The 26,423-nt window shown below is 37.6% G+C and overlaps 1 protein-coding gene across 4 annotated transcripts in view; it reads left to right on the top strand.

Annotated features, from left to right (window-relative positions):
• Sclt1 (sodium channel and clathrin linker 1) overlaps positions 1 to 26,217 on the top strand; it is a 110,284-nt gene extending 84,067 nt beyond the window's left edge. For 2 of the 4 annotated variants that reach the window (XM_021157911.1, XM_021157910.2), the window contains 4 exons: positions 5,619 to 5,815; positions 21,236 to 21,314; positions 23,362 to 23,457; positions 25,687 to 26,196. In XM_021157911.1, coding sequence (XP_021013570.1) covers positions 5,619 to 5,815; positions 21,236 to 21,314; positions 23,362 to 23,457; positions 25,687 to 25,749 — 435 coding nt within the window. In that variant the 3' untranslated portion in view covers positions 25,750 to 26,196. Of the gene's footprint in view, positions 1 to 5,618; positions 5,816 to 21,197; positions 21,315 to 23,361; positions 23,458 to 25,686 lie in introns of those variants that run through there. The other 2 variants (XM_021157908.1, XM_021157909.2) reach the window with 2 other exon arrangements.
• The last annotated feature ends 206 nt before the right edge of the window (positions 26,218 to 26,423 follow it).

The raw sequence follows: 26,423 nt of genomic DNA, 5'->3' as shown, positions 1-26,423 counted from the left end.
TGGAAGTTGATTTTATTCGATATTAGAATGGCTACTCCAGCTTGTTTCTTGGGACCATTTGCTTGGAGAATTGTTTTCCACCTTTTTACTCTTAGGTAGTGTCTGTCTCTGTCACTGAGGAGGGTTTCCTGTATACAGCAAAATGTTGGGTCCTGTTTACATATCCAGTCTGTTATTCTATGTCTTTTTATTGAGGAATTGAGTCCATTAATATTAAATGATATTAAGGAAAATAATATTGTTGCTTCCTCTTACTTTTGTTGTTAGATGTAGTATTTTGGTTTTTTTGTGGTTATCTTCTTTTTGGTTTGTTAAAAGAAGATTATTTTCTTGCTTTTTCTAGGTTGTAGTTTCCCCTCTTTGTGTTGGAGTTTTCCATTTATTATCCTTTGAAGGGCTGGGTTTGTGGAAAGATATTGTGTAAATTTGTTTTTGTCGTGGAACATCTTGGTTTCTCCATCTATGGTTATTGAAAGTTTTGCTGGGTATAGTAGCCTGGGCTGGCATTTGTGTTCTCTTTGGGTCTGTATGACATCTGCCAAGGATATTCTGGGCTTTCATAGTTTCTGGGGAGAAGTCTGGTGTAATTCTAATAGGTCTGCCTTTATATGTTACTTGACCTTTTTCCCTTACTACTTTTAATATTATTTCTTTATTTTTTTGCGCACTTGGTGTTTTGATTATGTGATGGGAGGAATTTCTTTTCTGATCCAGTCTATTTGGTATTCTGTAGACTTCTTGTATGTTATTGGCATCTCTTTCTTTAGGTAAGTTTTCTTCTATAATTTTGTTGAAGATATTTACTGGCCCTTTAAGTTGGGAATCTTCACTCTCTTCTATATCTCTTATCCTTAGGTTTGGTCTTCTCATTATGTTCTGGATTTCCTGGATGTTTTGAGTTAGGATCTTTTTGCATTTTCTTTAATTGTTGTGTCAGTGTTTTCTATAGTATCTTCTGTGCCTGAGATTCTCTCTTCCATTTCTTGTATTCTTTGGTGATCTATGGCTCCTTATCTCTTTCCTAGGTTTTCTATCTCCAGAGTTGTCTTCCTTTGTGATTTCTTTATTGTTTCTACTTCCGTTTTTAGAACCTGGATGGTTTTGTTCAATTCCTTCACCTGTTTGGATGTGTTCTCCTATAATTCTTTAAGGGATTTTTGTGTTTCCTCTTTAAGGGCTTCTACCTGTTTATCTGTGTTCTTCTGTATTTCTTTAAGGGAGTTATTTATGTTCTTCTTAAAATCCTCTATCAGCATCATGAGATATGATTTTAAATCTACATCTTGCTTTTCCGGTTTGTTGGAGAATCCAGGACTTGCTGTGGTGAGAGAACTGATTTCTGATGGTGCCAAGTAAACTTGGTTTCTGTTGGTAAGATTCTTATGTTTGCCTTTCACCATTTGGTTATCTCTGGTGTTAGATGCGCTTGCTGTCTCTGGCTGGAGCTTGTTGCTCCTGTGGGTCTATAAGTCTGTTTCAGCACTCCTGGGAGACCAGCTCTCTCCTGGTGGAACAGCCTCAGCTCAGGGGTGCATATGGCAAACTGGAAAGATCCTATCCCACTGATCCTTGTGCCCTGTGTGCTCCTGTCTGGCCCTACTCCACACAGTTATTGGAGAGAAAATGGCTGTCCCACCTCCGAGCTGAGGAGTAAGAACACTCCTGGAAGAACAGGTCTCCTGGTGGGACCTATCCATAGCTGGCTGTGGAACAGCCTCAACTTGCAGGTGCAAATGATGGAACAGAAGGATCCTGTCCCAGCTGCTGCCTTCTTTAAGTGGTCAAAAGTATCATTAATGACTGGAATTGCAGTTCAGTGTTAGAGTGCTTGCCTAGCTTCAGAAAACTCTGGGTTGCCCTAATCCAACACCTCAAAACTAATTAAAAGTGTATATAACAGTTCTTACCAATGAATAATTAAATTTATTAATAAGGAACGGACGTAGAAAATCAGATGTCTTATTTTGTATATTCCAAAAATAAGTTCACCTTTAGTCTTTTTGAGGATAAGTAAATTAAAACTAGAATTTGATAATGCTACACAACTTCCAAAAATGACTGAAATTCAAGACTAGCAATATCAAGGATCTGGGGTTTGAATACAATACTGGTAGTAATCTGAAGTAAAACCGTTATTATTATTTAGCAAACTCTTAGAAAACTGTGTATACATACATACTATGTCAAATAACCCTACCTATATACCCCACAGATACGTTTTATGATTAAAAAAAAAGTATAGGAATGATTATAGAGATTTTAACCAAAATATTGACAACAATTTAAATGGTCACCAACATCGAACTGTATAAATAGTGATACGTTCATGCAGTAGAATAAACACAGCAGTGCACACTAGTGTATATTTATAAGCAATGGTGAATGCATCTCAAAGATTTAAGGTTAAAGAAGCCAAGCATATAAAAGCCTCATAATCTGTTTTTCCATTGTCTGAAAGTGAAGGCTAGGTATAATTGCTCATAAGGATATGATCAGAAGAGTATCTGTTGTTTAGGTAAGTGAATACTGAAGCCAGGGCTCTTGAGGATTCTTCTTGAGTTACATAAATCTGGGCATTTAGTTTGTTATGTTGGTATACAGCAAAATTTGAACTTTGTACTGAAAACTTAAATACACAGAAAAGCAGAAGGATGAAGGGTTTGAACAAACAATATAGTCCAGGTCTTGGTCAGGGTTATTATATAGTAAGACCCTAACCAAAAAATAAGAAGAAGAAAAAAAAATCTTACACCCTTCTTCTAGGTCAGCAGTTCTCACCCTGTGAGTCATGACCCACACAGGGATTTCATATCAGATGTTCAAATTATAGTTCATAACTAGGAAAGTTACAGTTATGAATCACAACATAAAGAACTGTATTAAAAAAGGGTCACAGTATTAGAAAGGTTGAGAATCACTGTCTAGGTGAAGACAAACCTTGATAGACAAGAGGTATGCAAGATATAGACAAAGTTGCTCTGAAAACTGGAAGATGAGGGCAGGGGTACATTATAAACTTTGGTATATGCTTTAGGAATGTTCCCATACTAAATATTTTCATATGTTTTAAAGTCTACTTTCATATTATAAAATTCATTCCATTTGGAAACTATGAGTAAGCAATATAGGTAAATATTTAGTAGGTGAGATAAAACTTTCTTACAATGCCTTTAATCTCAGCACTCGGGAGGCAGAGGCAAGCAGATTTCTGAGTTCGAGGCCATCCTGGTCTACAAAGTGAGTTCCAAGACAGCCAGGGCTATACAGAGAAACTCTGTCTTCGAAAACCAACCCCCCAACAAAATAAAAAAAATAAAAAAAAACTTTCCCACAAAACATAAAATGGAGAAAATTAACAATAGTAGTAGATTATAAAATAGTTAAAACTACTTTTAATTTTAAAACAGTATCTAGAGAGTATACAAAGTTAGGAAAAATAAGAACTGATAACCACTATTAACTAACTGCTGAGTTGCAATGCCAGTAACTGTGCAGCTAATCTCATAGATAGCACAATATCATGGTCTAAACTTGAGTCATAAGGAATAACCAAAATATTATAAGATTAATAATTCATTTCAACAGCATTTTAATAACAAGTCAGAAACTGTCATGCACTAATATTTCTGTCCCAAGTTTAAATCCCAAGTTTAAGTAGATATGTAGTAACCCTTTCCATGTTATAATTGCTGCCTTAGAATTTAAAAATCAAACTGTCATATAGAAAAATTATTTCTGAACTGTAGGATTATAGGGATTTGACATTGGTCTCTAACATTTTTATTTTTCATAGTTTTACAAGGGATCTATGTCTTTGGTTTGTATTGTTTATACTAGGGTGAGTGTAGAATGAGTGGATTATTACCCTACTTTGTTTGATCGTCTTTAACATTTCAGGATAGTAACTGATCTGATTTGGAAATCAAAATGATAATTTTTTAAAAAGCTTATTAATCCAATACATCCCACTGAATCTGTATATAACAAAAGGAAAATCATTGATGATGAAGAGATTGTACATCTTAACTAATTAGTTGTAATCCTATCTTATAGAAAATCTCGCTTTTCAGAAATTGGCTGTTTTATTGTTGATTCTTTGACAGCATTCTTTGACCTTAGAAAAGAGTATGATCTTCAGTGGATAAATTGAAAGCAGCCAAGAATAAAGCCAATGCTAGTAACAGAAAGGGAAGGAAATAGTAACATGACACCATCTTGGGCAACTATCAATTTTCTGACAAAAAGGATGTGAGTAGGAAGACAACATTCTAAAACTGCATGGGCCATTTCCTGGGTGGGACAGTCATTTAGAGAGGTTGGGCTTTTTGTTTTCTAAACGAGATTTAGAACCATCACTTCCCTGAAAATGGTGGAGACTGAGGAAGGAGAGAAACTTTGAATGCAAAGCTGCAGAATCTAATAATTCTGAAATATTAGATATCAAGAGCCAGAGGAAAGTCTAATAGCAGGGGAACACAAAGATCAGTACACAATTGTTCTTCATTGGCTTGTATTAATAACATCTGACATTTTATTTGTTTACTGTTGAACATGCTTATTTAATAGTTTTAGATCAAGTGACAAGAGTCTTACCATAATAGATGGGAAAGACAGGATACTTTTTTGTTGTTGTTGGAGTCGTTTAGTATTTTTTGAAATGGTAAGATTAAGTTTCTTACTTATTATGAGTACGAATTTAGATAGATTTCACAGTGTGCTGGAAGCCAAACTAGCCATCTCTCTTTCTAATGGGACAACTTTTAAATACCACACACTAGGTGTTCTTTACAGTTATCTCTTCAGTACAGTAAAGAAGTCAGCTCACCTTGCAGCCTTTCTCTTCCAAATTTTTCTTCAGTAATCACAGAACAAGGGAAAGTATTCTAGTTCCAATCTGTTTGTACAAGAAAGATGGTTCATTATATACAGGGATGTTTTACACCACTGGAACTGAAATCCTTCCTCAGCTCTAATTAAGAAAGCTGTTTAGGGGATTCTAACTGAATTTGTTTGTATGTTTATTCTGCATTAAAATGTTTTACTATAATATAGATTCCTAGAAATATAAAGCAATTCTATATAAAATTCTAAAGTAATTTCTGAAATATGACATTGCTTATTAATATACCCAAACTGACAAAACTCTGTCTTTTATTTTATTTTTTATTTTACTTTATTTTACAAAGCACTAAGGAAAGCAATTTAAAATCTCTCTCTCTCTCTCATGTGTGCGTGTGTATGTGTGTATGTGTGTGTGTGTATGTATACATAATGATTTTAATAAAACTGTAGCAGTTACCAAAATCATGAATACTTCTTGTGGATTCTGGCAAAAGAAGAAAGAGTAGCTTGTTATACTGCAGATTTTCTTCCTACTGGCATTTTATGATAATGAGAAAGTGTTGCAGATTAACAGTCCATGGCAGTTATGTTTTTACTAAATCATACATAGATTAGGTTTTCATTTTTGGTGGAGACAAATTGTAAGCTTAACTCCTTACTGGATGCCTCACCCAGCGGTTTCTAAGTCTAATAAGCACAATGAATTATTCCTTTTGCATGTAGGACATAACTCGTAGAATCCTGAAGGGAAAGTGACTGTTCCTTCTACTCCTTAGGTCAGTACAATGGAGCATCAGTTCTCAATAAAGGAGCATGGGTTTGAAGTTCAACTGAGAGAAATGGAGGATAGTAATCGGAATTCCATTGTTGAACTGAGGCATCTTTTGGCAGCTCAACAAAAGACAGCCAATAGGTGGAAAGAAGAAACCAAGAAACTTACTGAAAGTGCAGAAATGAGGATCAGCAGTCTAAAGTAGGTCCACAGACAGTAGTTGCTTGGTAATTATTTTTTTACAAACAAGCAATACAAAGTAAGTCATTATTAATAATTGTTTAACAAATGATGCTTTATAGAAGAAATGGTTTAAACCTATAGTTTAATGTTCTGCTATGTTTGTTTTTACTGTATGATTATGGGGAATGGATGATAGCTCACTCAGTGAAGTACTAGCAAACATAAAGACCTGAATTTTATCCCCAAAACCCACATTAAAAAAAAATAGTTATAGTGGCATGTGCTGTAATACCAGATAAAATGATCTTACTTATTTCCTAATCAATGACAGATTCTGTCTCAAAAACAAAAACAAAAGTAGGTAACACCCATAGTTGCACACACAAACACATATAAACATGCACATATATACATCAAAAGAATATAAGTCTGTATGTCATATTTTATTCAGAAAATAATTACTGAAGTACTATAAAAATATTAAGCATGGGGCCACAGAGATGGCTCAGTGGCCAAAGTGCTTGCTGCACTATCATAAAGATCCAAATTCAGATCCTCTGCATTCAAGTCAGAGCTAAGCATTGTGGTATGCACTAGCACAAGAAGAGGAGGATCCCAGGGCTTGATCTCCAGAAGGCCTAGCTAATTCGATAAGTTCCAGCTTCACTGAGATATGCAGACCTCTGGCCTCTGCATGGACACATACCTACACACCGAAGTATACATATATACACCACATACATACACACCAAAACCAGAACATTTGGCACTATAAATCAAAGTAAGTACTTTGTTTTTATTAATTTAGTGAGTATTCCATAGTTTGGAGAAGACACAGAAGTATAGACTCTTAGTTTAGACTCCATGTCGCCTATAAATCCTGAAACGTTTATTCTCTGGTCCTTTAAGAAAGTTTCAAGAATCAGCAACATAGCTCAGCAAGTAGAGGTGCTTGTGCACAAGCCCAGTAACCTGAGTTCCATCCTCCTGAATCCACACAGAGATAGGAGGAGAGAACTGACTCCGCATGTAAGTGAGCTGCAGCAGAACCACCAAACTAGGAACTAGTTGGGTAGAAAAGTCAGTTTATTGAGGGACAAACTTTCAGACTGCCTCAGAGAGTAGAGAGCAGCAGCAACTCAGTGGGAAGGACCATGTCAGTTTGATTGGTGCATTTTATGTATGGCATCAGAAGGTAGCACTGGCCAGAATAGTCTAGGACTTAGCATGGGGACTTTAACCTGATACAGACTTTTCAGGTTAATTGGGAACTAGATGTACTTTGCCCAAGGTAGCTGACATTGAGAGCAGAGAAGGGAAAGTAGTGGCTTTTCTGACAGATGGAAACATGCCTCATGTTTCCACGTCCACACCTCCTCCCCACCCCCTGTCTCCACATGGATGCCCCCACCCCCACCCCACCTGACCTCTAAACTCCATGGGGCCTCCATGTGCATCATCTCTGAATGAACACAGACCCAGAAGTCTTCTACTGTATGTGTATTGGGGAGGGGGCTTCATATCAGCTGGTGTATGCTGTCTATTTGTGGGTCCAGTCTTTGAAAGATCTTGGGAGTCCAGATTAATTGAGACTGATGGTCCTCCTACATGATCACCCTGCTCCTCAGCTTCTTTTAGCCTTCCCTAATTCAACAACAGGGGTCATCTGCTTCTGTCTATTGGTTGGGTGCAAATATCTGCATCTGACTCTTTCAGTTGCTTGTTGGGTCTTCCAGAGGGCATGCCTCTATCATCTTTATAAGATTGGATTTAAGGTCATTTTCTTGTGTTTCAGTGTATTGGGGTATCTGGGGCTTGCTGTAGTGGGGTAGCTGTACTTTGGAGGTACCCTAGTTTTTGTTGATTGTGTTCTATCAAAGGTCCTTTAGCCACCTGGATGTTTTGGTCACTGGATGATGTTCTTGTTGTAGAAAGTATTGGGAGGGGAGGTGTGCCTTGATGTTCCTGGCATGGTAGGCCTCTGATGGGTATCCTTGGGCTGTATGGTTCCAGACCTTCAGGTTTGTATAGTTCTAGAGCCTCAGGTCCAATGATGGTAGGTGGAGAGGTATCAGGAGNATGGAGGTCTTCCTGGGCTACTAGCTGGCTGCTCAGGGTAGCTTTGCTTGACTCAGAGGGCCCAGAGAGCAGGAAGGATCGGTGGAAGAAGGGAAGCTAACCTGTATGGTTTAGGAGTCTGATGAAGGTGGTGAAGAGGTGGTGGAAGAGTGAAACAACAACAGATCATTTAAATTGTTCTTTGTATAAAATAAATTCTATCTGGACCTCCCAGGGACTGGACCACAAACCGAAGAATACACATGGAGGGACCCATGGCTCTGGCCGCATATGTGGCAGAGGATGGCCTTATTGGACATCCGTGGGTGGAGAGGTTCTTGGACCTAAGAATCTTCAATGCCCCAGTGTAGGGGAATGCCAGGGTGGGAAACCAGGGTCAGGGGTGGGGGAGCACCCTCATAGAGGCAGGGGGAGGGCCGATGAGATAGGGGGTTTCTGAAGGGGAGACCTGGAAAGGGAGAAACATTTGAAGTGTAAATAGTGTGTGCATTTATTTTTTTCTTTATACATATCAAAGAGCTATATATAAAAAAGAATGTATTGAAAATATAGATTTTATTTCCTTTGTAATCAAAACACAAAATCTCATGTCCAAAAAGGAAAAGAATCACTGATTTAACCAAAAACAATAGCATAGTAAGATCATGAACTAATCACTAAGAGCAGTGGTTCTCAACCTTTCTACTGCTATGACCCTTTACTATAGTTCCTCATGTTGTGATGACTCCACACCATAAAATTATTTCATTGCTTCTCCATAACTGTAGTTTTGCTACTGTTACAAATCTTAATATAAAAAATTGATATGTAGAATGTTTGATATATGGCCCCTGTAGGAATTGCAACCCACAGGTTGAGAAACACTGCAATAGGTTTTTCATCCTCATGGCAATGTCTAAGATACTTGGCTAGAGAAGCTCTGCGACTACAAATTCCAGTCTTGAACAAGATTTTCTGAGATCTCAGGCACAGGAGACAAGGGATGGATGGCAGTAGAGTTTAAGTCCTTAATGGCTCAGCTCACTTCTTATCTCCTTTGGCCAGGACACACTGTAGCTGCATTAGAATATGAAGAAAGCCATTGGACAGTTTTTGAAGTTACCTGATCTAATTTTGTTTTTAAGGAAAGCTGAGTCTGATAATCATGTTAAGAATGAAATGAAATGTAGCAGTAAATTGTTATCCACTCTAAACTCCCCAGGGGGTACACACACCTCCTCTATACATACACATATGTTTTGGATTCACAAATGAAAGGCTCACCCACACCACCTTATTTTTAATATGCCTTAACAGCACAACAGCTGAACCACTCCCTAACTCCAAGTGGCTAATACACCCTCTCCTCTGATATTCCTGACTTAATACTTACTAAATCTATATTTCATCTCTGCTGCCCTGGACCCTGCTGGGTAGTCCTGAGGCTGCCTTCTCCAGCTCTCACATGATTGTTATTCCATTTTCTGGAGCTCTCCTGCCTGCTCCTCCTGCTTCCCCAGCATGGCGGTACTGCCTTTCTTCTTCCTGTGGTTTCTTGTCCAGGAATCTTAAAAGTCCTGCCTCTGTCTTCCTGCCCAGCCATTGGCCACCAGCAACTTTATTTCCCAATCAAAGCCAACTAGGGGTAAGGGGCTTCCATGTAATTTTGGGAGCCAAATTAACACAAATAGGATTAGAGCCAATCCACAACAATGGAAAGCTTGGGAATCTTGTAGAAAGCTATTGAAAGAACATTAGTACGAGAGAACAGAGGCTTAGGAAACTAAGTTAGTGTAGTCATGATAGGAAGCGTTAAATCCATCCATAAAACTTGAAAATAGAAGTGCAGTGTGATACAGCTGACAAAGAAATGAAATGAAATCCATATATCAAAGAAGTCCTGCATACCCTTGTCCTATGTGTGTTGAACACTATCCATAATAAGGTAAATGTATACAAATCATATATCCCTTGGTAGATGGATAAATAAAAACTGTATATCTGCTTGCATGCATGCTTGCAATCTGCCATTTTAAAAAAATGAAATCAGTTGTAGTTGAATTACTAGAAGATACTGTGTTAAATGAAATAAGCCAAGCACAGAAAGGTGAGTGGGAACTTTATATGTGAGACCTAAAGACTTGGACAAGTGTAAGCAGGCAGTAAACTTTGAGTTACTAGAGGCCAAGAGTGAGAAAGGGTAAACGTTGGCTAACAGGTACCAAAATGGCTGCACACAAAAAGTAAATACGTTGTCACAGCTCAGTACATGTTTGAATTGTCACTCCCAGTCCCACAAGTTTTTGCAGTTGTGTCACACATCCATCCAGGTGTGTTGTAGCTGAGGTTGACAGAGTCACAGGCATATTTAATGCCAGTTTAAAACCTACATTCTCTGTGGGGCCATTCACAGGATAGGTGAGTCTGATGATTCTATTCTCTTATTGGCTAAGGCTGATGGAATTGTCTCAAAGAACATTTGAGCAGAAGAAATTGGGAATATTTTTCATAAATAGAAAGTCCCTGTGACAATTCTGTCTTGCATTTACTGTGTAGTAGAGCTGGTGTTTTTATTGTGGCCAGAACAAGGACAGCACAATTACCTCAGATTAAAAGCGAAGAAGTATGTTGCAGAAACAAGTTTTACTTTAACTACAACATTTTAACACCATCCATTCAAAACCTACTGGATATACACAGCATTCTAAAGTCAGATACTCTCTCTCACACACTACTCAAGTCTACAGGGTTCTGGGTTTACCCTCTCATTGAGGAGGGCAGGGAGGGAAGAACTAACAGCGGGCCAGCTTGGTAAGTGAATAAACCTTACTATAAAAAGAAAAAAATAGAACAGTAAACTTTTCATATACTTTGATTGATTAATTGATTGATTGATTGATTGATTGATTGATTGAGAGTGGAGGTACTTGTATGCCTTAGTGCCATGTGGCTTCTGGGATTGAACTCGTGTTTCCAGGCTTGGCAGCAAGCACCACTGATCACCACTGAGTCATCTTTCCAGCCCAACAATAACTTTTAAGGTTAGAATTTCTCAATTTGTATATGTGTTCAAAATAAACATGTGATAAAAGGAAAAACAAGTTCCTTTTGGCTCTTGTTTTAGAATTAAGGATTCTGATGGTTGAATATAGGACAAGAAGGAACACTTAGACGTAAAAGATGCCCTGGGCCATTTTACATATTGCTGCTTTCTGTGCCTGTCCTTCCCCAGCTCCCAACTATTTTTCAGACTTTGGGAATGTTTTATGCATAATGCTAATACTTTAAAAGGCTTCAATTTCAGTTTATTCAGATTAGAGATACTCAACTCAGTGTCTGTGTCTGTGAGTTGTAGAAGTTAAGTCTTTCTTCTTCCCAGTCCCTTGCTGCCAGAAATAAGATTCAGTCAGACTCAAAATATATTTACAGATGTGTTGGCCATATAGCTAGGCTCTTCTCTGACTGGAACATAACTTAAAATAACCCAATTATTTTAACCTACATTCTTGTGGCTAGTTACTGGTGCTCAGGTACCACGCATCTGTCTCACCACATCTTCCAAGGCAAATCTCCAACACCTAACTCTATCCCAGAATCCTTTCTGCCTACCAGATGTCCCACCTCCTATTTCCTGCGTAAGCCAGAGGTCATCATATTTATTATTGACAGGTGTGCCACACCCTTACAGATATAACATATTCTCTCTACAGTGAGTCTGTTTCCCTCCCCATCCCCCCTCGTGTGTGTGTGTGTGTGTGTGTGTCTATGAGCAGTTGGTTATATAGCATTTGACACAATAATATTTTGGCTGTGTAGCTGTAATATTTGGCTACTACAGCTGCGTTTTTAAAGGTTTTTTTGTTTTGTTTTTTAGTTAATAGGATGAGCAGCAGCTGCAGGTACTGGCAGATTATAAAATGCATAATTACTAAAAGTAGCTCAAGCATATTATAGTATACTTCAGTAGGAAAAAAATCTGGCAGTGCTGTGTTAATTTGTCATGAGAGAACTTCAAAGAAAGCACTTACTGCAGCTGGAAAATCCTTCTTTTCCCTGAGATGAATAGAACACCTTTTGTTTTTAATTTTCTCATATACTGTCAAGTAGAACCTCAGGTGATTTCATCTTCATTCTTCAGGAAGGGATTTCATGCACTGAGGGACTTTTCCCTTATATTGTAGTAACTGCAATCTACACAGCACCACCTTTTCTTAAGCTGTGCCTCCATAATAGTGATTGGAGCATTCACTATTACATTAACTGACTTACAGAGCCTGAGAATATAAAACTCTGTTTTCTCCTCTGTGTGTGTGTGTGTGTGTGTGTGTGTGTGTGTGTGTGTGCGCACATGTTTGCAAGAGGTTGACATCCAGAATTGTCTTTGATCATTTTCTGCCTTCACTGAGTCAGGGTCTCTGCAGTGAACTCAAGAGCTTGTTTACCCACTAAGTTATCTAGCCAACTTGCTCCTGGGATTCCCTGTCTCCTCTACCTTTGAAATGAGCGCTAGTATAGACTCAGGCAGGTCAGCATGCCCGGCCAGTATTTTTCAAAAGTGCTGTTGTGATACTGAAGGAAACCTCATCTGGCTCCTCTCCAGTACTTTCTCAGCCACATCACTTCAGCTATAGCACACAGCAATGCAACTTACAATTAAGTTCACTTAGTATTTGAAATACTCTTAGCCGAGCATGGTGGCACATGTCTTTAATCCCACCACTCAAGAGGCAGAAGCAGGTAGATGTCTGTAAGTTCCAGGATAGGCAGAGCTACATAGTAAGACCCTATCTTGAAAAAAAAAGAAAAAAGGAAAGAAAAGAAGTACTCTCCCCAGTTATATTGGGATATCTGTTTCTAAGATAGAAACAAATAAAAAGGAGCCAATTGTTGTAAAACATTTAATGTTGCAACCCTTTTTAATTATATTATCATCATTATTATATATTTTATGTATGTGTGTGTTTGGCTGTATGTAAGTCTATGTTCCATGTGACCACACTTGGTGTGCTCACAGGCCAGAAGAGGGCTATGGTTCCCAAAGAACTAATTTATAGATGGTGGTGAGCTACCATGTGGCTGCTAGGGATTAAGTGCTTTCTCCAGCCCCAAATGCTGACCTTTCGTGAAATCCATCAAGGTTGCCAACCCCACAAACATTTCTATTGATGCATCCACTCAGTGTTTCGCCTGGCCCCTGTTTTAATCTCATCCTGTGTGTTCCATTTCCACAAACAGTAATATAATCTGCTCCATTGTTAAGGTGGAATTCTGAGTGTTATCATGGCACCCTTAAGTCCGTACTACTAATCCACCACCTTAACTGTATCTGAAATGGGCCCTTTCTCTTCCCTCAGCATGCTTGAGGTCACTGACTACACACCTGGATTGCTACTAAAACTACTGGATTTGTCTGCAGTCTTTTTCTTTGCTATTTTTCCACTGCAAATCAGCAAGGTTTTCAGAAACTCCAATTTAATTATGTAATTTATGTATTCTTAAAGAATGTCAGCACCTTCTGAATGCATGCAAAGTAAATCTCAATTGTTCTGACACGTAAAACCCTTTGTGGCCTGTGTTTCCAGCTCTTGCCTCTATCCCCCACCTACAGATAACCACCCATGCCCCATTCATATGAAACCTCCTTCAGCCCTTCCTTACCTCCTGGCCTACACACATGTTTCTCACGTCCTCTGTTGCCTTTGTCCATCTAACTTGTATTAACTTGACCGTCCAGCCACATGTATTCCTGTAGCACATGACCTTTGCAGCATGATTACTGCCTGCACCTTAAGTGTGGGTAAGGCTGACTTGAGCTGCTCTTTTGTCTCTCTAGCACTTCACAGAGGGTGGAGCAGAACTTGCTCCCATCTCAGAATTCTTTAAACAAAGAACTTTGCAATTCCCCTAAGATTACTTTCTGACAAGCACTTAAACTAAGTATCACCAAAATATTTAGCTCGTTATGATGTAAATTTGAGTTTATTCAAGTAATTATAAAATAAGCTTCTTAGGAATAATTTTTATTTTAAAAAAACAACAAATAGCTTTAGAACATATTTCCTAGTTGTAGTATCTCAAATGTATTTTATTCTTAGGAGCCTTCTAAGAAATGTCATTGCATTCTCACTAATTCTGATGTGAAGGCAAGCGCCTGTGTGAGAGAAGTTTCGGGAGCAAAGGCAACCAGATCATACACTGGCTATTAGAATGTATTTACCTATTTCCAGTAAAATATTGAAGATTAGTTCAAATTAAAATCTAAAGTGCAACAGGGGGAAATCAGTGGAGGATTTGAATATCCTTAGGTTGATTTTAAGACTTTTTTATTTTTATTATGTGTTTTATAAGCACACATGTGGAAGGCCAGAAGAGGGTGGCAGATCCCTAAAACAGGAGCCACAAGTAGTTGTAACTTCAGTATAGGTGCTGAGAACTTAACTGCAGTTGAGGAGGCTTAAGCAGAAGTGACAATCCAGATCTGCCTGGGCTATAGAGTGAAGGTAAGGCCATTCTGGGCAACTTATTGAGCCCCTGACTACAATTCTAAAATAAATTGAGACCTAGAGATATCACTCAATAGTTAAATAAACGTGTGTAGGCATGCATGAAGCCCTAAGCTCCATACCACAAAATAAAAATTAAAAGAAAAACTATTTTGCTGAAATATTGTTTGTCAGTTTGTCTATACTTTAACAAACATATATTCCAAGCAAAAATCCTGGATAAAACTATTTTTTGTTAGAATTCCTGGGATATCTGTGAGCCTTTTGCGCACATCTTGCATTAACTGTCAGAGTACTTAGGCCCATACCAGAATCCTCCTCACTCACGCACTGCACCTTGCATAAGGAAGCTGTTCTGAAATGAGACTGTAGGAACGGTGGATGGCAAACACTCAGGACAGTGCACAATGAAACCAGCTTCTATACGTTACTGGAAATGCTGGCTTAGTAGCTTTAGTATCAGACATAGTATTATGCTAAGCATATCACTACATGTTTCCTTAGATAACAAAACAAGTTAACTTTTATTTATGTTATATAGTATACAAGTTATATTGTGTAATGTGTCTATATTATATTCTTTAAATCTGACTAGAATTCAGTCATTTAAATATGGATTATGTAAGTGATCTAAGACATTTGCAACACAGATGGACTACGAAGTTCCTAGTTAGTACATAGTGATTTCTTATACTTCTGTTCATACTTTTGACATAGACTTTGTCAGAAATTATAGAGAAATTTCACGCTTTTGCTTTAATTCTTTTTTTTTCCTCTTTCTTTTCTCATACAGTACATGCTGATGTCCGTCTCCCCTCCCTGCACTTCTCCAGTTCTCCCCACTCCCCATCCACTACCTTCCCTCTTCCCCAGATCCACTGCTCCTCCATTTCACTTCAGAAAAGAACAGCCCTCCCAGGGATAGCAATTGAACATGGCATAACAAAAATGCAGTAAGACTAGGCACAAACTCTCTTCTCAAGGCTGAATGAGGCAACCCAGTAGGAAGGAAAGGGTCCCAAGAACAGACAAAAGAGTCAGAGATAGCCCCACTCCCACTGTTAGGGGCTCCACAAAAAAACCCAAGCTAAACAACCATAATATACATGTAGAGGACGTGCTGCAGGTGCACACTGTCTCTGTGATTGCTCCTTCAATCTCTGTGAGAACATATGAGCCCTGCTTAGTTAATTTTGTGGGTTCTTCTGGTGTTCTTTGTTCTTGACCCCTCTGGCTCCTACAGTCCTTGCTCCCCCGCTTCCATGCAGTTCCCCAAGCTAAAGCTAGTGTTTAATGTTTGGTTATGGGTCTCTACATCTGCTCCCATCAGCCTCTCTCATAATGATTGGACTGGGCATGGATCCATTAATATAGCAGAATATCATTAGAAATCATCTCACTGAGTATTTGTTTTGTTTATGTTTTGTTTGGGGTTTGAGTGGGTTTGGGGGGCTTTGGTTTATTGGTTGGTTGTCTAATGTCTCAGTGTCTAATGAGAAATTTTTCCTATAAAAAGTCGACAGCATCAACTCATCCTCAGGAGTCTCTCAGGTATTAAAGGCAGTGAAATGCCTGACTGAGAGAGGAACCACAAATAACAGGCAGGCTCCAGGAACTTCTAGATAAAGGCAGTGAAATCAAGCTGCTCTTCACCCTTTAATACTTCCTAAAATTTCACTCACAAGATAACACTTCCAAATCTTTTATATAAAGGAGAATACAAATATCTCTAAATTAAATTTTTATCCAAACTCCTTTCCTGTTAGGTTCCTCATTAAATGTTTGTTGAACAATAGCATTTTGTGACTGCAAAGTTTTCTATAAAAACGTAGCCATGGGTCTGGAGAGATGTCTTAACAGTTAAAAGCACTTCCAGAGGACCCACATTAGGTAGCTCAAAACTGTCTGTAACTCCATTTCCATGAAACCCATTGCTCTTTTCTAGCCTGCTCCAGCATACACCACATATACAAACACACATACACATAATAAATGAAGATAAATTTTTAAAAGACAGCCATAAATTAACAAGTTTATAATGATTCCCTGTGTAAACATGATGTTAAATATTTTGAAAAATAATAATTCCCTTTATTCAAGTTTCCATTCTACTTGGAGAAACTTGTGTGTATGTGTGTGTTTGTGTGTGTGTGTAATAAACATTAGTAAATTCTTTTACAGATGTATGTCCTAAAGATATGAAGTAGAGAGAAAGCATTAAGAGACATAAAAAGGGAAGAAGGCTAGAGTCTTTAAAATGTGTAGGACTTTACTAGGAAAAAAAATAGAAAAGAAACAAAAAATAACATAGCCATTAATCTAAAGGTGATAGAAATGTGTTTTGTTTATGAGACACTCAAAACCCAGGCTTTTGTTAGAGATAAAATTGGAAAGATAAATTATACAAGATCAGAATTCATAGAATTCTGGAAGCTATTATCAAGAATGTGGACTATTTATCTTTAGTTCAAAAGCATAGAGATGCTGACAGCTATTACTCAAGTAAGAAAAATATTTAAGGTGGTGTCCACCAAGAAACATGCTAGTTATGTGTGGTAGGGAACAATGGTGCAGTGCTGGTGTGTGCACTGTTCTGAGTGCTGAGTGCATTTCTTCTGTTGAAGTTGGTCAATAGAAAAAAATCTTAAAATTTAGTTCTAAGATCTTGATTGCGATTGGAGCACAATGGGACAGAAGAAGAGATGCAGGGGACATTCCAAAGGAAGACTTAATTGGGGGCAGGAGGGGGGGGGGAGTTGTTGCATTTAAGCCAAAGTAAGTAGGAGTTGGCTTTAAGATACTTAGCTTAGGGCCGGGTGGTGGTGGCGCACACCTTTAATCCTAGCACTTGGGAGGCAGAGGCAGGCGGATTTCTGGGTTTGAGGCCTGCCTGGTCTACAAAGTGAGTTCCAGGACAGCCAGGGCTATACAGAGAAACCCTGTCTTGGGAAGGGAAAAAAAAATTAGCCTAGATGATAAGGGTAGAGATGTTAATAGAAATTTTGACTTCTTAAGATGAGTTATAGGTTTGCAAGACAATGTTAAAAGTTCTGCTTCTACTCATTCACACTCAGGCATCCATTCCTCTTTCCCTTCCACCCTGTAGTCATCTTCCTCCTCTTCCTCTTCTTCTTCTTTTTCCTTCTCTTCTTCTTCCTCTTCTTTCTCTCTCTCTCTCTCCTCCTATAGCCCTCTGTCTCTGTCTCTATCCCTCTCCACTCCCCACTCTCATATCTAACACAAATTTAATAGTTGCCTGTCTTGGTGTAGTGTAGGGCATGGATTGCCAGCACCGACTTCAGAGAACTTAGTGGATAGAGGTACACCCCAGTAACAAAGCCTATATTTAGCCTTCTTGAGACCTAGAATCATTTTACAGAACCAAAAGAAAGCCACTGATTTTTAAAGAATTATAGTTTTTGAATCCTGACAATGAGTTTTGTGATCTTATTTGACTTTTAAACTTTATTTTCTGTTTCCCCATATATAAAATTAAACCCCCTTTTAGAAATTAAGTTGTTTAAGATACTTACAACTAAAAAAGTTTATTTCTGAATGTACCTGAACTGCCTATTATGTCGGAAGCACAGTATGTTTGCTAGTATTATAACCACTATCATCATTATCTTTTGTTGAATGCTAGGTTGTAATCATATGACAGTGATCATTCATGTTGCTTGCAATCCAGTGGAGCATGACAAAACTTGATATGCAGAGATAAATACTTTTTAATTTAGAAGAAATTACTATTTTTACCTAATCACTTGTATCTTTGTTACCCTAAGTTTTGTGGAAGATTATTGTCCATTCAGGTAACTGAAACAGTGATTTTAAGATGCATGAGATGCCTTAAGTACAGTTTTCTCTACTTTGTCACCACCCGAAGTGAAAATTAAACATTGAGTTTGTCTATGATGCACTCAGGGATAGCAGTCCAGACACCTCATTGTGAAGCTGAGCTAATACATCCACTAAGGCATGTGAGCAGTGACCTTTCATGTGTGCATGTATCTCTGGGGTCAGCAGCACTATGCCTGCCTCTACTTGACCCACATGAGCCTGTGATGAGTGCTCAGGAAGTACTAGTGGAACTGGTGATTGGTGACATGAACCTATCATGGCTTATGTATTTATAACACACAGCTTACTCATTTTAACAGCCATTCCCTCAAATGTGGTCTACCTAGGACTTACTGACTCACACTGTTTATGTGGCTCATAAAGCTGGGGCTATTTTAAAAGTGTTACTTTGTTGATTAATTTTAGAAATATAGTCAAAGGCCAAAAGACAATACTGAATTAGCAATTTCAGTACTACAGATTTTATTTGAAATTTGTTCTGATTCACTTCGTATGTAGGCATATAGGTCCTTATGCTAATAGATAAGCAGAGAACCTGGAATCTTAGCACACAGGGTTGTTTTTTCAAGGGGAAGAACTGTAATACCTGTTTTCTGTCCCGAAGCCTGAAAGCGTACCTGCACTCTGCCTGGTGACCTATGCACTACCGGTGCCACCACACTGGGGCCCCAGACCCTTATCGTGAGCTTGTCTTTCTCAGTAAATCCATACAAGTTACCTTTATGGAAGGTGTCATATGTACTTTACAAAGAATTTCAATGTAGTTGTGCCCAATCTTTATTTAGCTTGCTTTGTTCTTCGAGAGATGTATGTATGCTTTATTGTACACATAGGGTTGAATAATCACCAGAAAATTTTTTACCAAATTGTACTGTGCTTAAATACACTTAAAAGAAACGATTCGGGGTCAGACTCTTGAAGTTTGAACCCACACCAGCTACTTAGTCATGTTGAACTAAATTGCCTTCTTATTTGCCGTGGCTTATCACTCTGCTGGCTGTGGAGATCACAGAGACACCTGCATTCTTATATGACTACATTATATCTATCTCAGCCTCAAACTTTTGAGATTAGCTTGGCCCAGAGCAATATATGCTTGTATGTTTAAATTAAAAAGATGATGCCAGACAGAGTGACACTCATCTTTAATCTCAGCACTCCGGAGACAGAGGCAAGCAGATCTCTGTAAGTTTGAGGCCACTGTGATCTCTATAATTTTCAAGCCAACCTTGGAGGTGGAGGAGGAGGAGAAGGAGGAGGAGGAGGAGGAAGAGGAAGATGCAACAGCAGCTCTGCGAATCAGATAACTTCAGCTTAGGAAGCATAAGAGATAGTGATGAAAATACAGTCTACTATGTCAAAATGGCATTGGAATATTTAATATTTGCAAGATTTGAACTCCACCATGAAACACTGTACATAAGCCTTGGTTTGTTTGTTTTTTGAAACAGAATGTCACTCTACCCCAGGCTGATCTTGAACTTAAGTTAGTGTTTTGCCTGAGCCTTTTGAGTGCTAGTATTCCAAGCATGCTGGGCTCTGTGGTAAGCCTTAAGGATAAATTCTATAGAAACACAGCAGCTTATGAGTTTATGGCAAATACTGTGTTTAACAAGACATACTATTATTTCAGTACCTCATAACATCTCAGTGAGACTTTTACATTTTTAAATTATTTTTATTTGCCTTTCTGTGATGAAACAACAAATATATATATATATAAATTATTAAATATACAAATATTATTTATATATATAAATAAATTTACCATATGATAAATTGTGATCTGTTTATTTCTCTGATTGATTTTAAGCCAAGGTTTCCTTTTGTTGTTCTAGGCTAGCCTCAGATTTGTGATTTTTGTGCCTTAGTCTCTAATGTTCAGCATTACAAACATCTATCATCACACCCAATGTGATATAATTTTTAAATTTTTATTTATGTGTATTTGTGTCTGCCTGTCTGTGCATACACCATATATGTGTGGTGCTTACAGAGACAAAAAGAGAGCATCAGAACTCCTGGAACTGGAGGTAGAGGTAGGTGTGAGCAGATATATGTGGAGGCTGAAAGCCTAATCCAGATCTTTTTGCAAGAACATCAATTACTCTTAGCTGCTAAGATATTTCCCAGCCCAAGATACAATATTTTTTTGTTTTGGGGGTTTTTTTGTTTGGTTGGTTGGTTGGTTTTTGGTTTTGGTTTTGTTATTTTGTTTTGTTTTTCTTTTTAAGACATGGTCTCACACATAGTCCCAGCTAGCCTAGAATCCATGTGAAGACCAGACTGGCCTCAAACTCACATAAATCTGCTTGCCTCTACCTCTTGAGAACTGAGTTAAAAGGTGTGTGTCACCAAAACTGGCTGTGATATAATTTTAAATTGTATATATCTTTTAAGTTTACTTTCTGAACCATTTTCCTGGTTTCAATACTGGTAGGTATACCCATACTGTAACTACCCTAGAATATATGTATATTTTACACATTAGTTACCTTTTTATTGCCATGACAAAACACCATGACCAAATCAATGTATAAAAGAACACATTTAATTTGGGCTTATGGTTTCTTGATGACAGAGTAAAAACATGGCAACAGGAATAGCTGAGCGCTCACATCTGGATCTGTAAGTTGGAAGCTCTGATGGAAGACACTGGGAATGGTCTGAGTGTTCAAACCTTAAAGCCCACTGCCAGTGACAAACCTCTTCCAACAAGGGCATGCCTCCTAATCCTTTCCAAATACTTCCTCCAATTGAGGACCAGTTATTCAAGCATGAGCCTATAGGGTCCATTCTCATTCAAACCACCACATTTTATGAAGAAATTACTAAGTTATTTGCTATTAAAAACCTTTTCTGTTAGAAATATAGACATGTCCCACTAATAATGATTCAGTTTTACATATATATACTACATATATGCTATATATTTGCATCTATTTCCAAACTCCCTTTTTCAATTTTGTTTTGATCAGTTCTCGTCATATTCTCCCTGGCCCTTCTTGGTTATTAGGAGTGAGCTGAGCCGACAGAAGCTTCATACCCAGGAGCTACTTTCTCAACTGGAAATGGCAAATGAAAAGGTAGCTGAGGTAAGAGAATGGCTCCCCATCCCCCATTGTCATCCCCTTCCCTGTCCCACCTCCTCCCCCAGATGCACACACTGTAGCATTTTAACTGTAGCAAATCGTCTCTTACTTAGAAACAACCACATGACATCATCTATAAATAGCCCAAAAAGTCCATACTTAATATAGTATGTATAAAAGCTTTGAAAACCAGGCATTCCCTCTTTTTCATGAGAATCTCTAAGATTGTTTTATTACCTAATTCCTCTTAGTTTGTTTTACTCCATCACAAAAGGCACATCAAAAATACTTTTGTCTAATAGAGTATAGAAAAATAGTATTAAAATAGATCCACCTTAGATTCAGATGCAGAAATAGAGTTACTCTTCCCCCCCCACCCCCCATGGCTTTATAAAAACAAACAGTTTCTAGACTTAAGGCTCCTAGTTAGAGCTCTAGATCCTTATTTCTGTGAATTAGCTTCAGATATGTGGATTAGAATCCTATCCTTACTGTCATCCACAAGAAACATAGTGAGATCACCACCCTTGAACATTGATGATATGAAACACTTAGAAAATAGCTAAGATTTTATATTAAAATATTCCACATAATTTTCAGTACAGCAGAGTTAAGAATATTTGCTCAAAAGGAAACAAAAAGATCAGATTTATGCAGTCTGTACTTTGTTTAACCATTATTATAAATATGTATCTTGTGTAGTCTGTTTATAGATATTAAAATGATTATTGTGTACAACAGGATCTCTCCCCAAGTTTTCTCTAGCATATGACATGCCTCTTAAAATGCAAAACTTAAATTTAATACTTGAACAACTTGGTTAACTAGTACAGCTGAATAGGTCTCTTCATAGGTCTAACTTTGTTTTTGGACACTATTAATTAAATAACCCAGTACTCTTATATCAGTGTTATATTACTAGGCATGGCATTCAGTATAATCCCTTTTTGGTAGGGTATAAAGAAGTATCTTGTGCCTCATAGAAAAGAGGGGTTTACAAGTCATTCCTGTTTGGCCTTATATTCTCTGAAATCAGTTAAATGCCAGAAAACCTATATAATAATTTTATTCATACAAAAATAAATTTTTCAGGTGCACTGTGCCAAACAGGTAAGTGTGTAAAAAGAGCACATTTTCAGTTGACAAATTGTTTTTAACTTGTTGAGGTAAAAGTATGTAATGATGGCTTAGTGTCGTATTATAGTCCCTCCTGTATCATGGTGTTACAAACAAGGCTAGTAAATAATGTAAAACTGTATCTTCATGGTTCCAGAAGCAAGAATATGTTTACAGTGTTGGCTTCACAAATACAGGAGATTAGAACAGCGTCTTTGGGAGACTATATTTCAATGCATGGCAATGTCTAATAACCCTGTTAACCCTAATAGCTTCTGCAAGATGCAGATGTCCTGGGGAGCATAGAAGCAGAGTTCATTCCACCCCTTTACAGAAGCTGCAGTTGTAAGGCCCAGTGCTTTCCTTCTAGGACCTGAAGCACCACAAGGTCAACAAACCAGAAACTCAATCTTGCTTGTATTTGTAATTCAGTTTGCTTTTAGGTTTGTCAAACTGAGTCTTTGATGATATTGGGGGAGGAAATAAGTTAGGACAGTGGTTCTCAGCCTTCCTAATATTACAAACCTTTAATTCAGTTTCTCATGTTGGGGTGACCCCAACCATAAAATTATTTTTGTTGCTGCTTCTATAACTGTAACTTTGCTTCTGAGTCATAATGTAAATATCTGATATGCAGGATATCTGATATGCAATCCCTATGAAATGGTCATTTGACACCTTCCAAAGGGGTTGTGACTCACAGGTTCAGAACCACTGACTTAGGAAGGAGTTAAATCAACATTGTGATATTATGCCTATAATTGGAAATTATATCCAAATATATCCAGAATATAATTGGGAAATGTAATTGTGGAGATAATGTTATCTTTATTTTGCAAGTAGGAAATGAGGTCCAGGTTTTTCATTGGCTAGTCCATAAAACATATCTATATTATATTCGGATTTGAAATTGTTTTATATTTCCCCTTAAAAGAATGAAAAGTTAATTCTGGAACATCAAGAAAAAGCAAACAGACTTCAAAGGCGTCTAAGTCAGGCAGAAGAGAGAGCTGCTTCAGCGTCTCAGCAGGTAGGGGACACCCTCATTACCCAAAGTTGATAAACAACCTTCATAGGTGGAAAATAAAGTTCTCAGAGAACAGTCAGTTGACCTGCATAAAATTCATCTCTTTCATACTTGCCGTTAAAAAAGTAAAGCGGGGGCTGGTGAGATGGCTCAGTGGGTAAGAGCACCCGACTGCTCTTCCGAAGGTCCAGAGTTCAAATCCCAGCAACCACATGGTGGCTCACAACCATCCGTAACGAAATCTGATGTCCTCTTCTGAAGAGTCTGAAGACAGCTAGTGTACTTACATATATTAATAAAATAAATCTTTAAAAAAAAAAAGTAAAGCGGAAAATATAAACATCAGTATCTTCTAGCTACACCTACATCTAAAACTACCACGTATCTCTGGTAGCCAAAGATAACTTTTAATCGAAATTTATTGAAGTAAAAACTTGATGTCATACTAGCCAGATTTGAAGTATTTATACTTCTATATTTGACAACTGTGTGGTTATCAGGAAGACTGGGCAGAGAAGATACAGAATATCACTGTCTGCACAAAAGCTCCTGCCACATAAGCCTGTATGGGACATAGCGTTCTGTCCAAAATCAAGAAGATACTCATGTCTGTATTTGAGAGTATCCTTTTGACATTTCAAACTGTATTTTTATTTTAGAAAACAAAATATTCAGGTACAAGTTACCTTTATTGAATGTTCATTTGTATATAACCAAATAAATCCAAAATATAATTTTAAAAAACTTAGCTATTGGGAAATAATTTGAAAAGTATAGTCTATCAGTGAAATTCTAGAGTAAATAGATAGTCATTTCTCATAATGTAATGTAATTTACATGTGTGTGTGTGTGTAGTTCTAAATTAGGAGTAATAGCTCCTCCTTTTGGGAAAAGAAAGAAACTAGTTCAGTTCAGTGATCATTTAGGCAATTTGGATGGATGGGTGGGTGGATGGATGGATGGATGGATGGATGGATGGATGGATGGATAATTGAATATGTAGATGGAAGCAATGATGACAACAAAGCAAATTAAGTCAAAACTGCTGTTAATTAACATTGGATATAAGTGTACTGTTACCATCTGATGGCATTATTCTTAGCCACTGATGACATAGATGATGCCATTTAGTAGCAAGTTGTTGTTGTTGTTGATTGTTGATGGTTGTTGTTGTTGATTGTTGTTGGGTTTTGTCTTTGTTTGGAGACAGGGTCTCTCTATGTAACCTGAGCTCCCTGGAACTCACTATGTCATCTAGGCTGACCTGGAATTCATAGAGATCTGCCTAGCCTGCCTCTCCATCCTAAATGTTGAGATTAAAAGCACCACACCTGACTTTCCCTCTAATTTTAAAAGGTTAAAAATCCATACAAATACTCAGCACTAAAATATGAACAAAACTGTGCTCAGATAGGAAAAATGTTGCAAATATTAAGAGAAATAGAGTGAATCTAATATGCAATTATTTCTGAAGCAGATAATCTAAGCGTAAAGGAAAATAGACTCAGACTTTTCAACTCCTAAGAGGTGTGCGCATCTGATCGGGTGCATACTTTCACTTAAAATAGATCTATGTATAAATACTTTACACCTGTAAGTAGCTGTAGATGGTAGCTCTTTCCTATAGTTTTGGGACTCAGGGCTTATGCTGACAGGTCACAAGATTTAAGGCTAATCTAGACTACATAGTGAGATCCTGTCTCAATAAATAAATAAACAAACTGAAGAGAGAACTAGAGTGAAGTTTAGTGAACAGTTTTGGGAAGGAAACCTGCCTCATGCTATGTGTTGTTTTGTATTGTTCAGTCTTTATATCATCTGGACATATAATTAACCCCAGTTAATATTCAAACATTACTTTCCCGTTAGACTTGTCTTCCTTAAAATCTGTAAAGATCCAGTTACCAGCTCTGCTTTATATTTGCCCAGATTGAATTTGTGTTTGAGACACTTTGCTGATTAACTTTTATCTAAATGGTTTTCACCATCTGTGGAATATAGGAATTTAGAGTGTATCACTCTGAGCTATAGAGTGTCACATTTGGCATGCATTTCTCTAATGTGATGCAGACACTTCAAGAGTAAAATAGAATGATCACACAGAAAGACCTTTCAAGGCCTTGCCCTCAGGTGACTTGATAACTGTTGGTTATGATGCATCACACTGTGCTTTGTCTTAGTCTCGTACTCTCCACAGAGAAACTACTTACTGATTGTTTATTTTGTTTGCAGCTCAGTGTGATTACAGTGCAGAGAAGAAAAGCAGCTTCCATGATGAATCTGGAAAATATTTAAACATATTCATAGTTCACTGACAGAACTGTAGAGTTGGGAAAGCTGTTGTACCAAACGTATTGACATGGAGAAGCCGCCGAGAATGGGGAAGGCTTGTGTCATTTTGCATAAGCGTTTTCCATTCTGTTTGGAGGGTTATTGGAAAACAGAACAGTGACAGCTTCTTGTAAGTAGAAAACTATAACCCTATATTTGAGATTCCGTAGAGAATAAAGCCAGCTGAGAAGAACTCACTGCCTTCATCAATGTGTCTATTTTTAATTCCTCTTTTCCCCCTCCTTGGAAGAACATAATATTTTCAAGAAGTTTAATAAAATCCCTAGAATTTGATCTTTCAGGTTCTAAGATTTGGAGATTTAATGTCTCATTTTTACTCTTAATTCATTTTTATAATTCTTAAGATTCTATTTTACTATGAACTCATAAATGTAATAAATTATGTGTTTTATAAAATTATGTTGTCATGTATTTGAGTGCATAATTGTAATGATTTATTTTTAACTACATAGTTTTAAGAATTTGTAGACATTGACAGCATTTAAGCATTTAAGGGGAGGAGTTTATTCTTTTCTTTTTCTTCAAAGTTTACTAATCAGATAGAGATCTTAAATTCTAAGTCTGTATAGCTTTGAGTTGTAGTTCGGCAATGCTTCATAGAGTTATATACTTACTTT

This window comes from Mus caroli, chromosome 3 (genome assembly GCF_900094665.2).
Source record: "Mus caroli chromosome 3, CAROLI_EIJ_v1.1, whole genome shotgun sequence".
NCBI lineage: Eukaryota > Metazoa > Chordata > Mammalia > Rodentia > Muridae > Mus > Mus caroli.
Note: the sequence above shows the minus strand (reverse complement) of the source record. Positions and strands in the feature narration are given on the sequence as shown.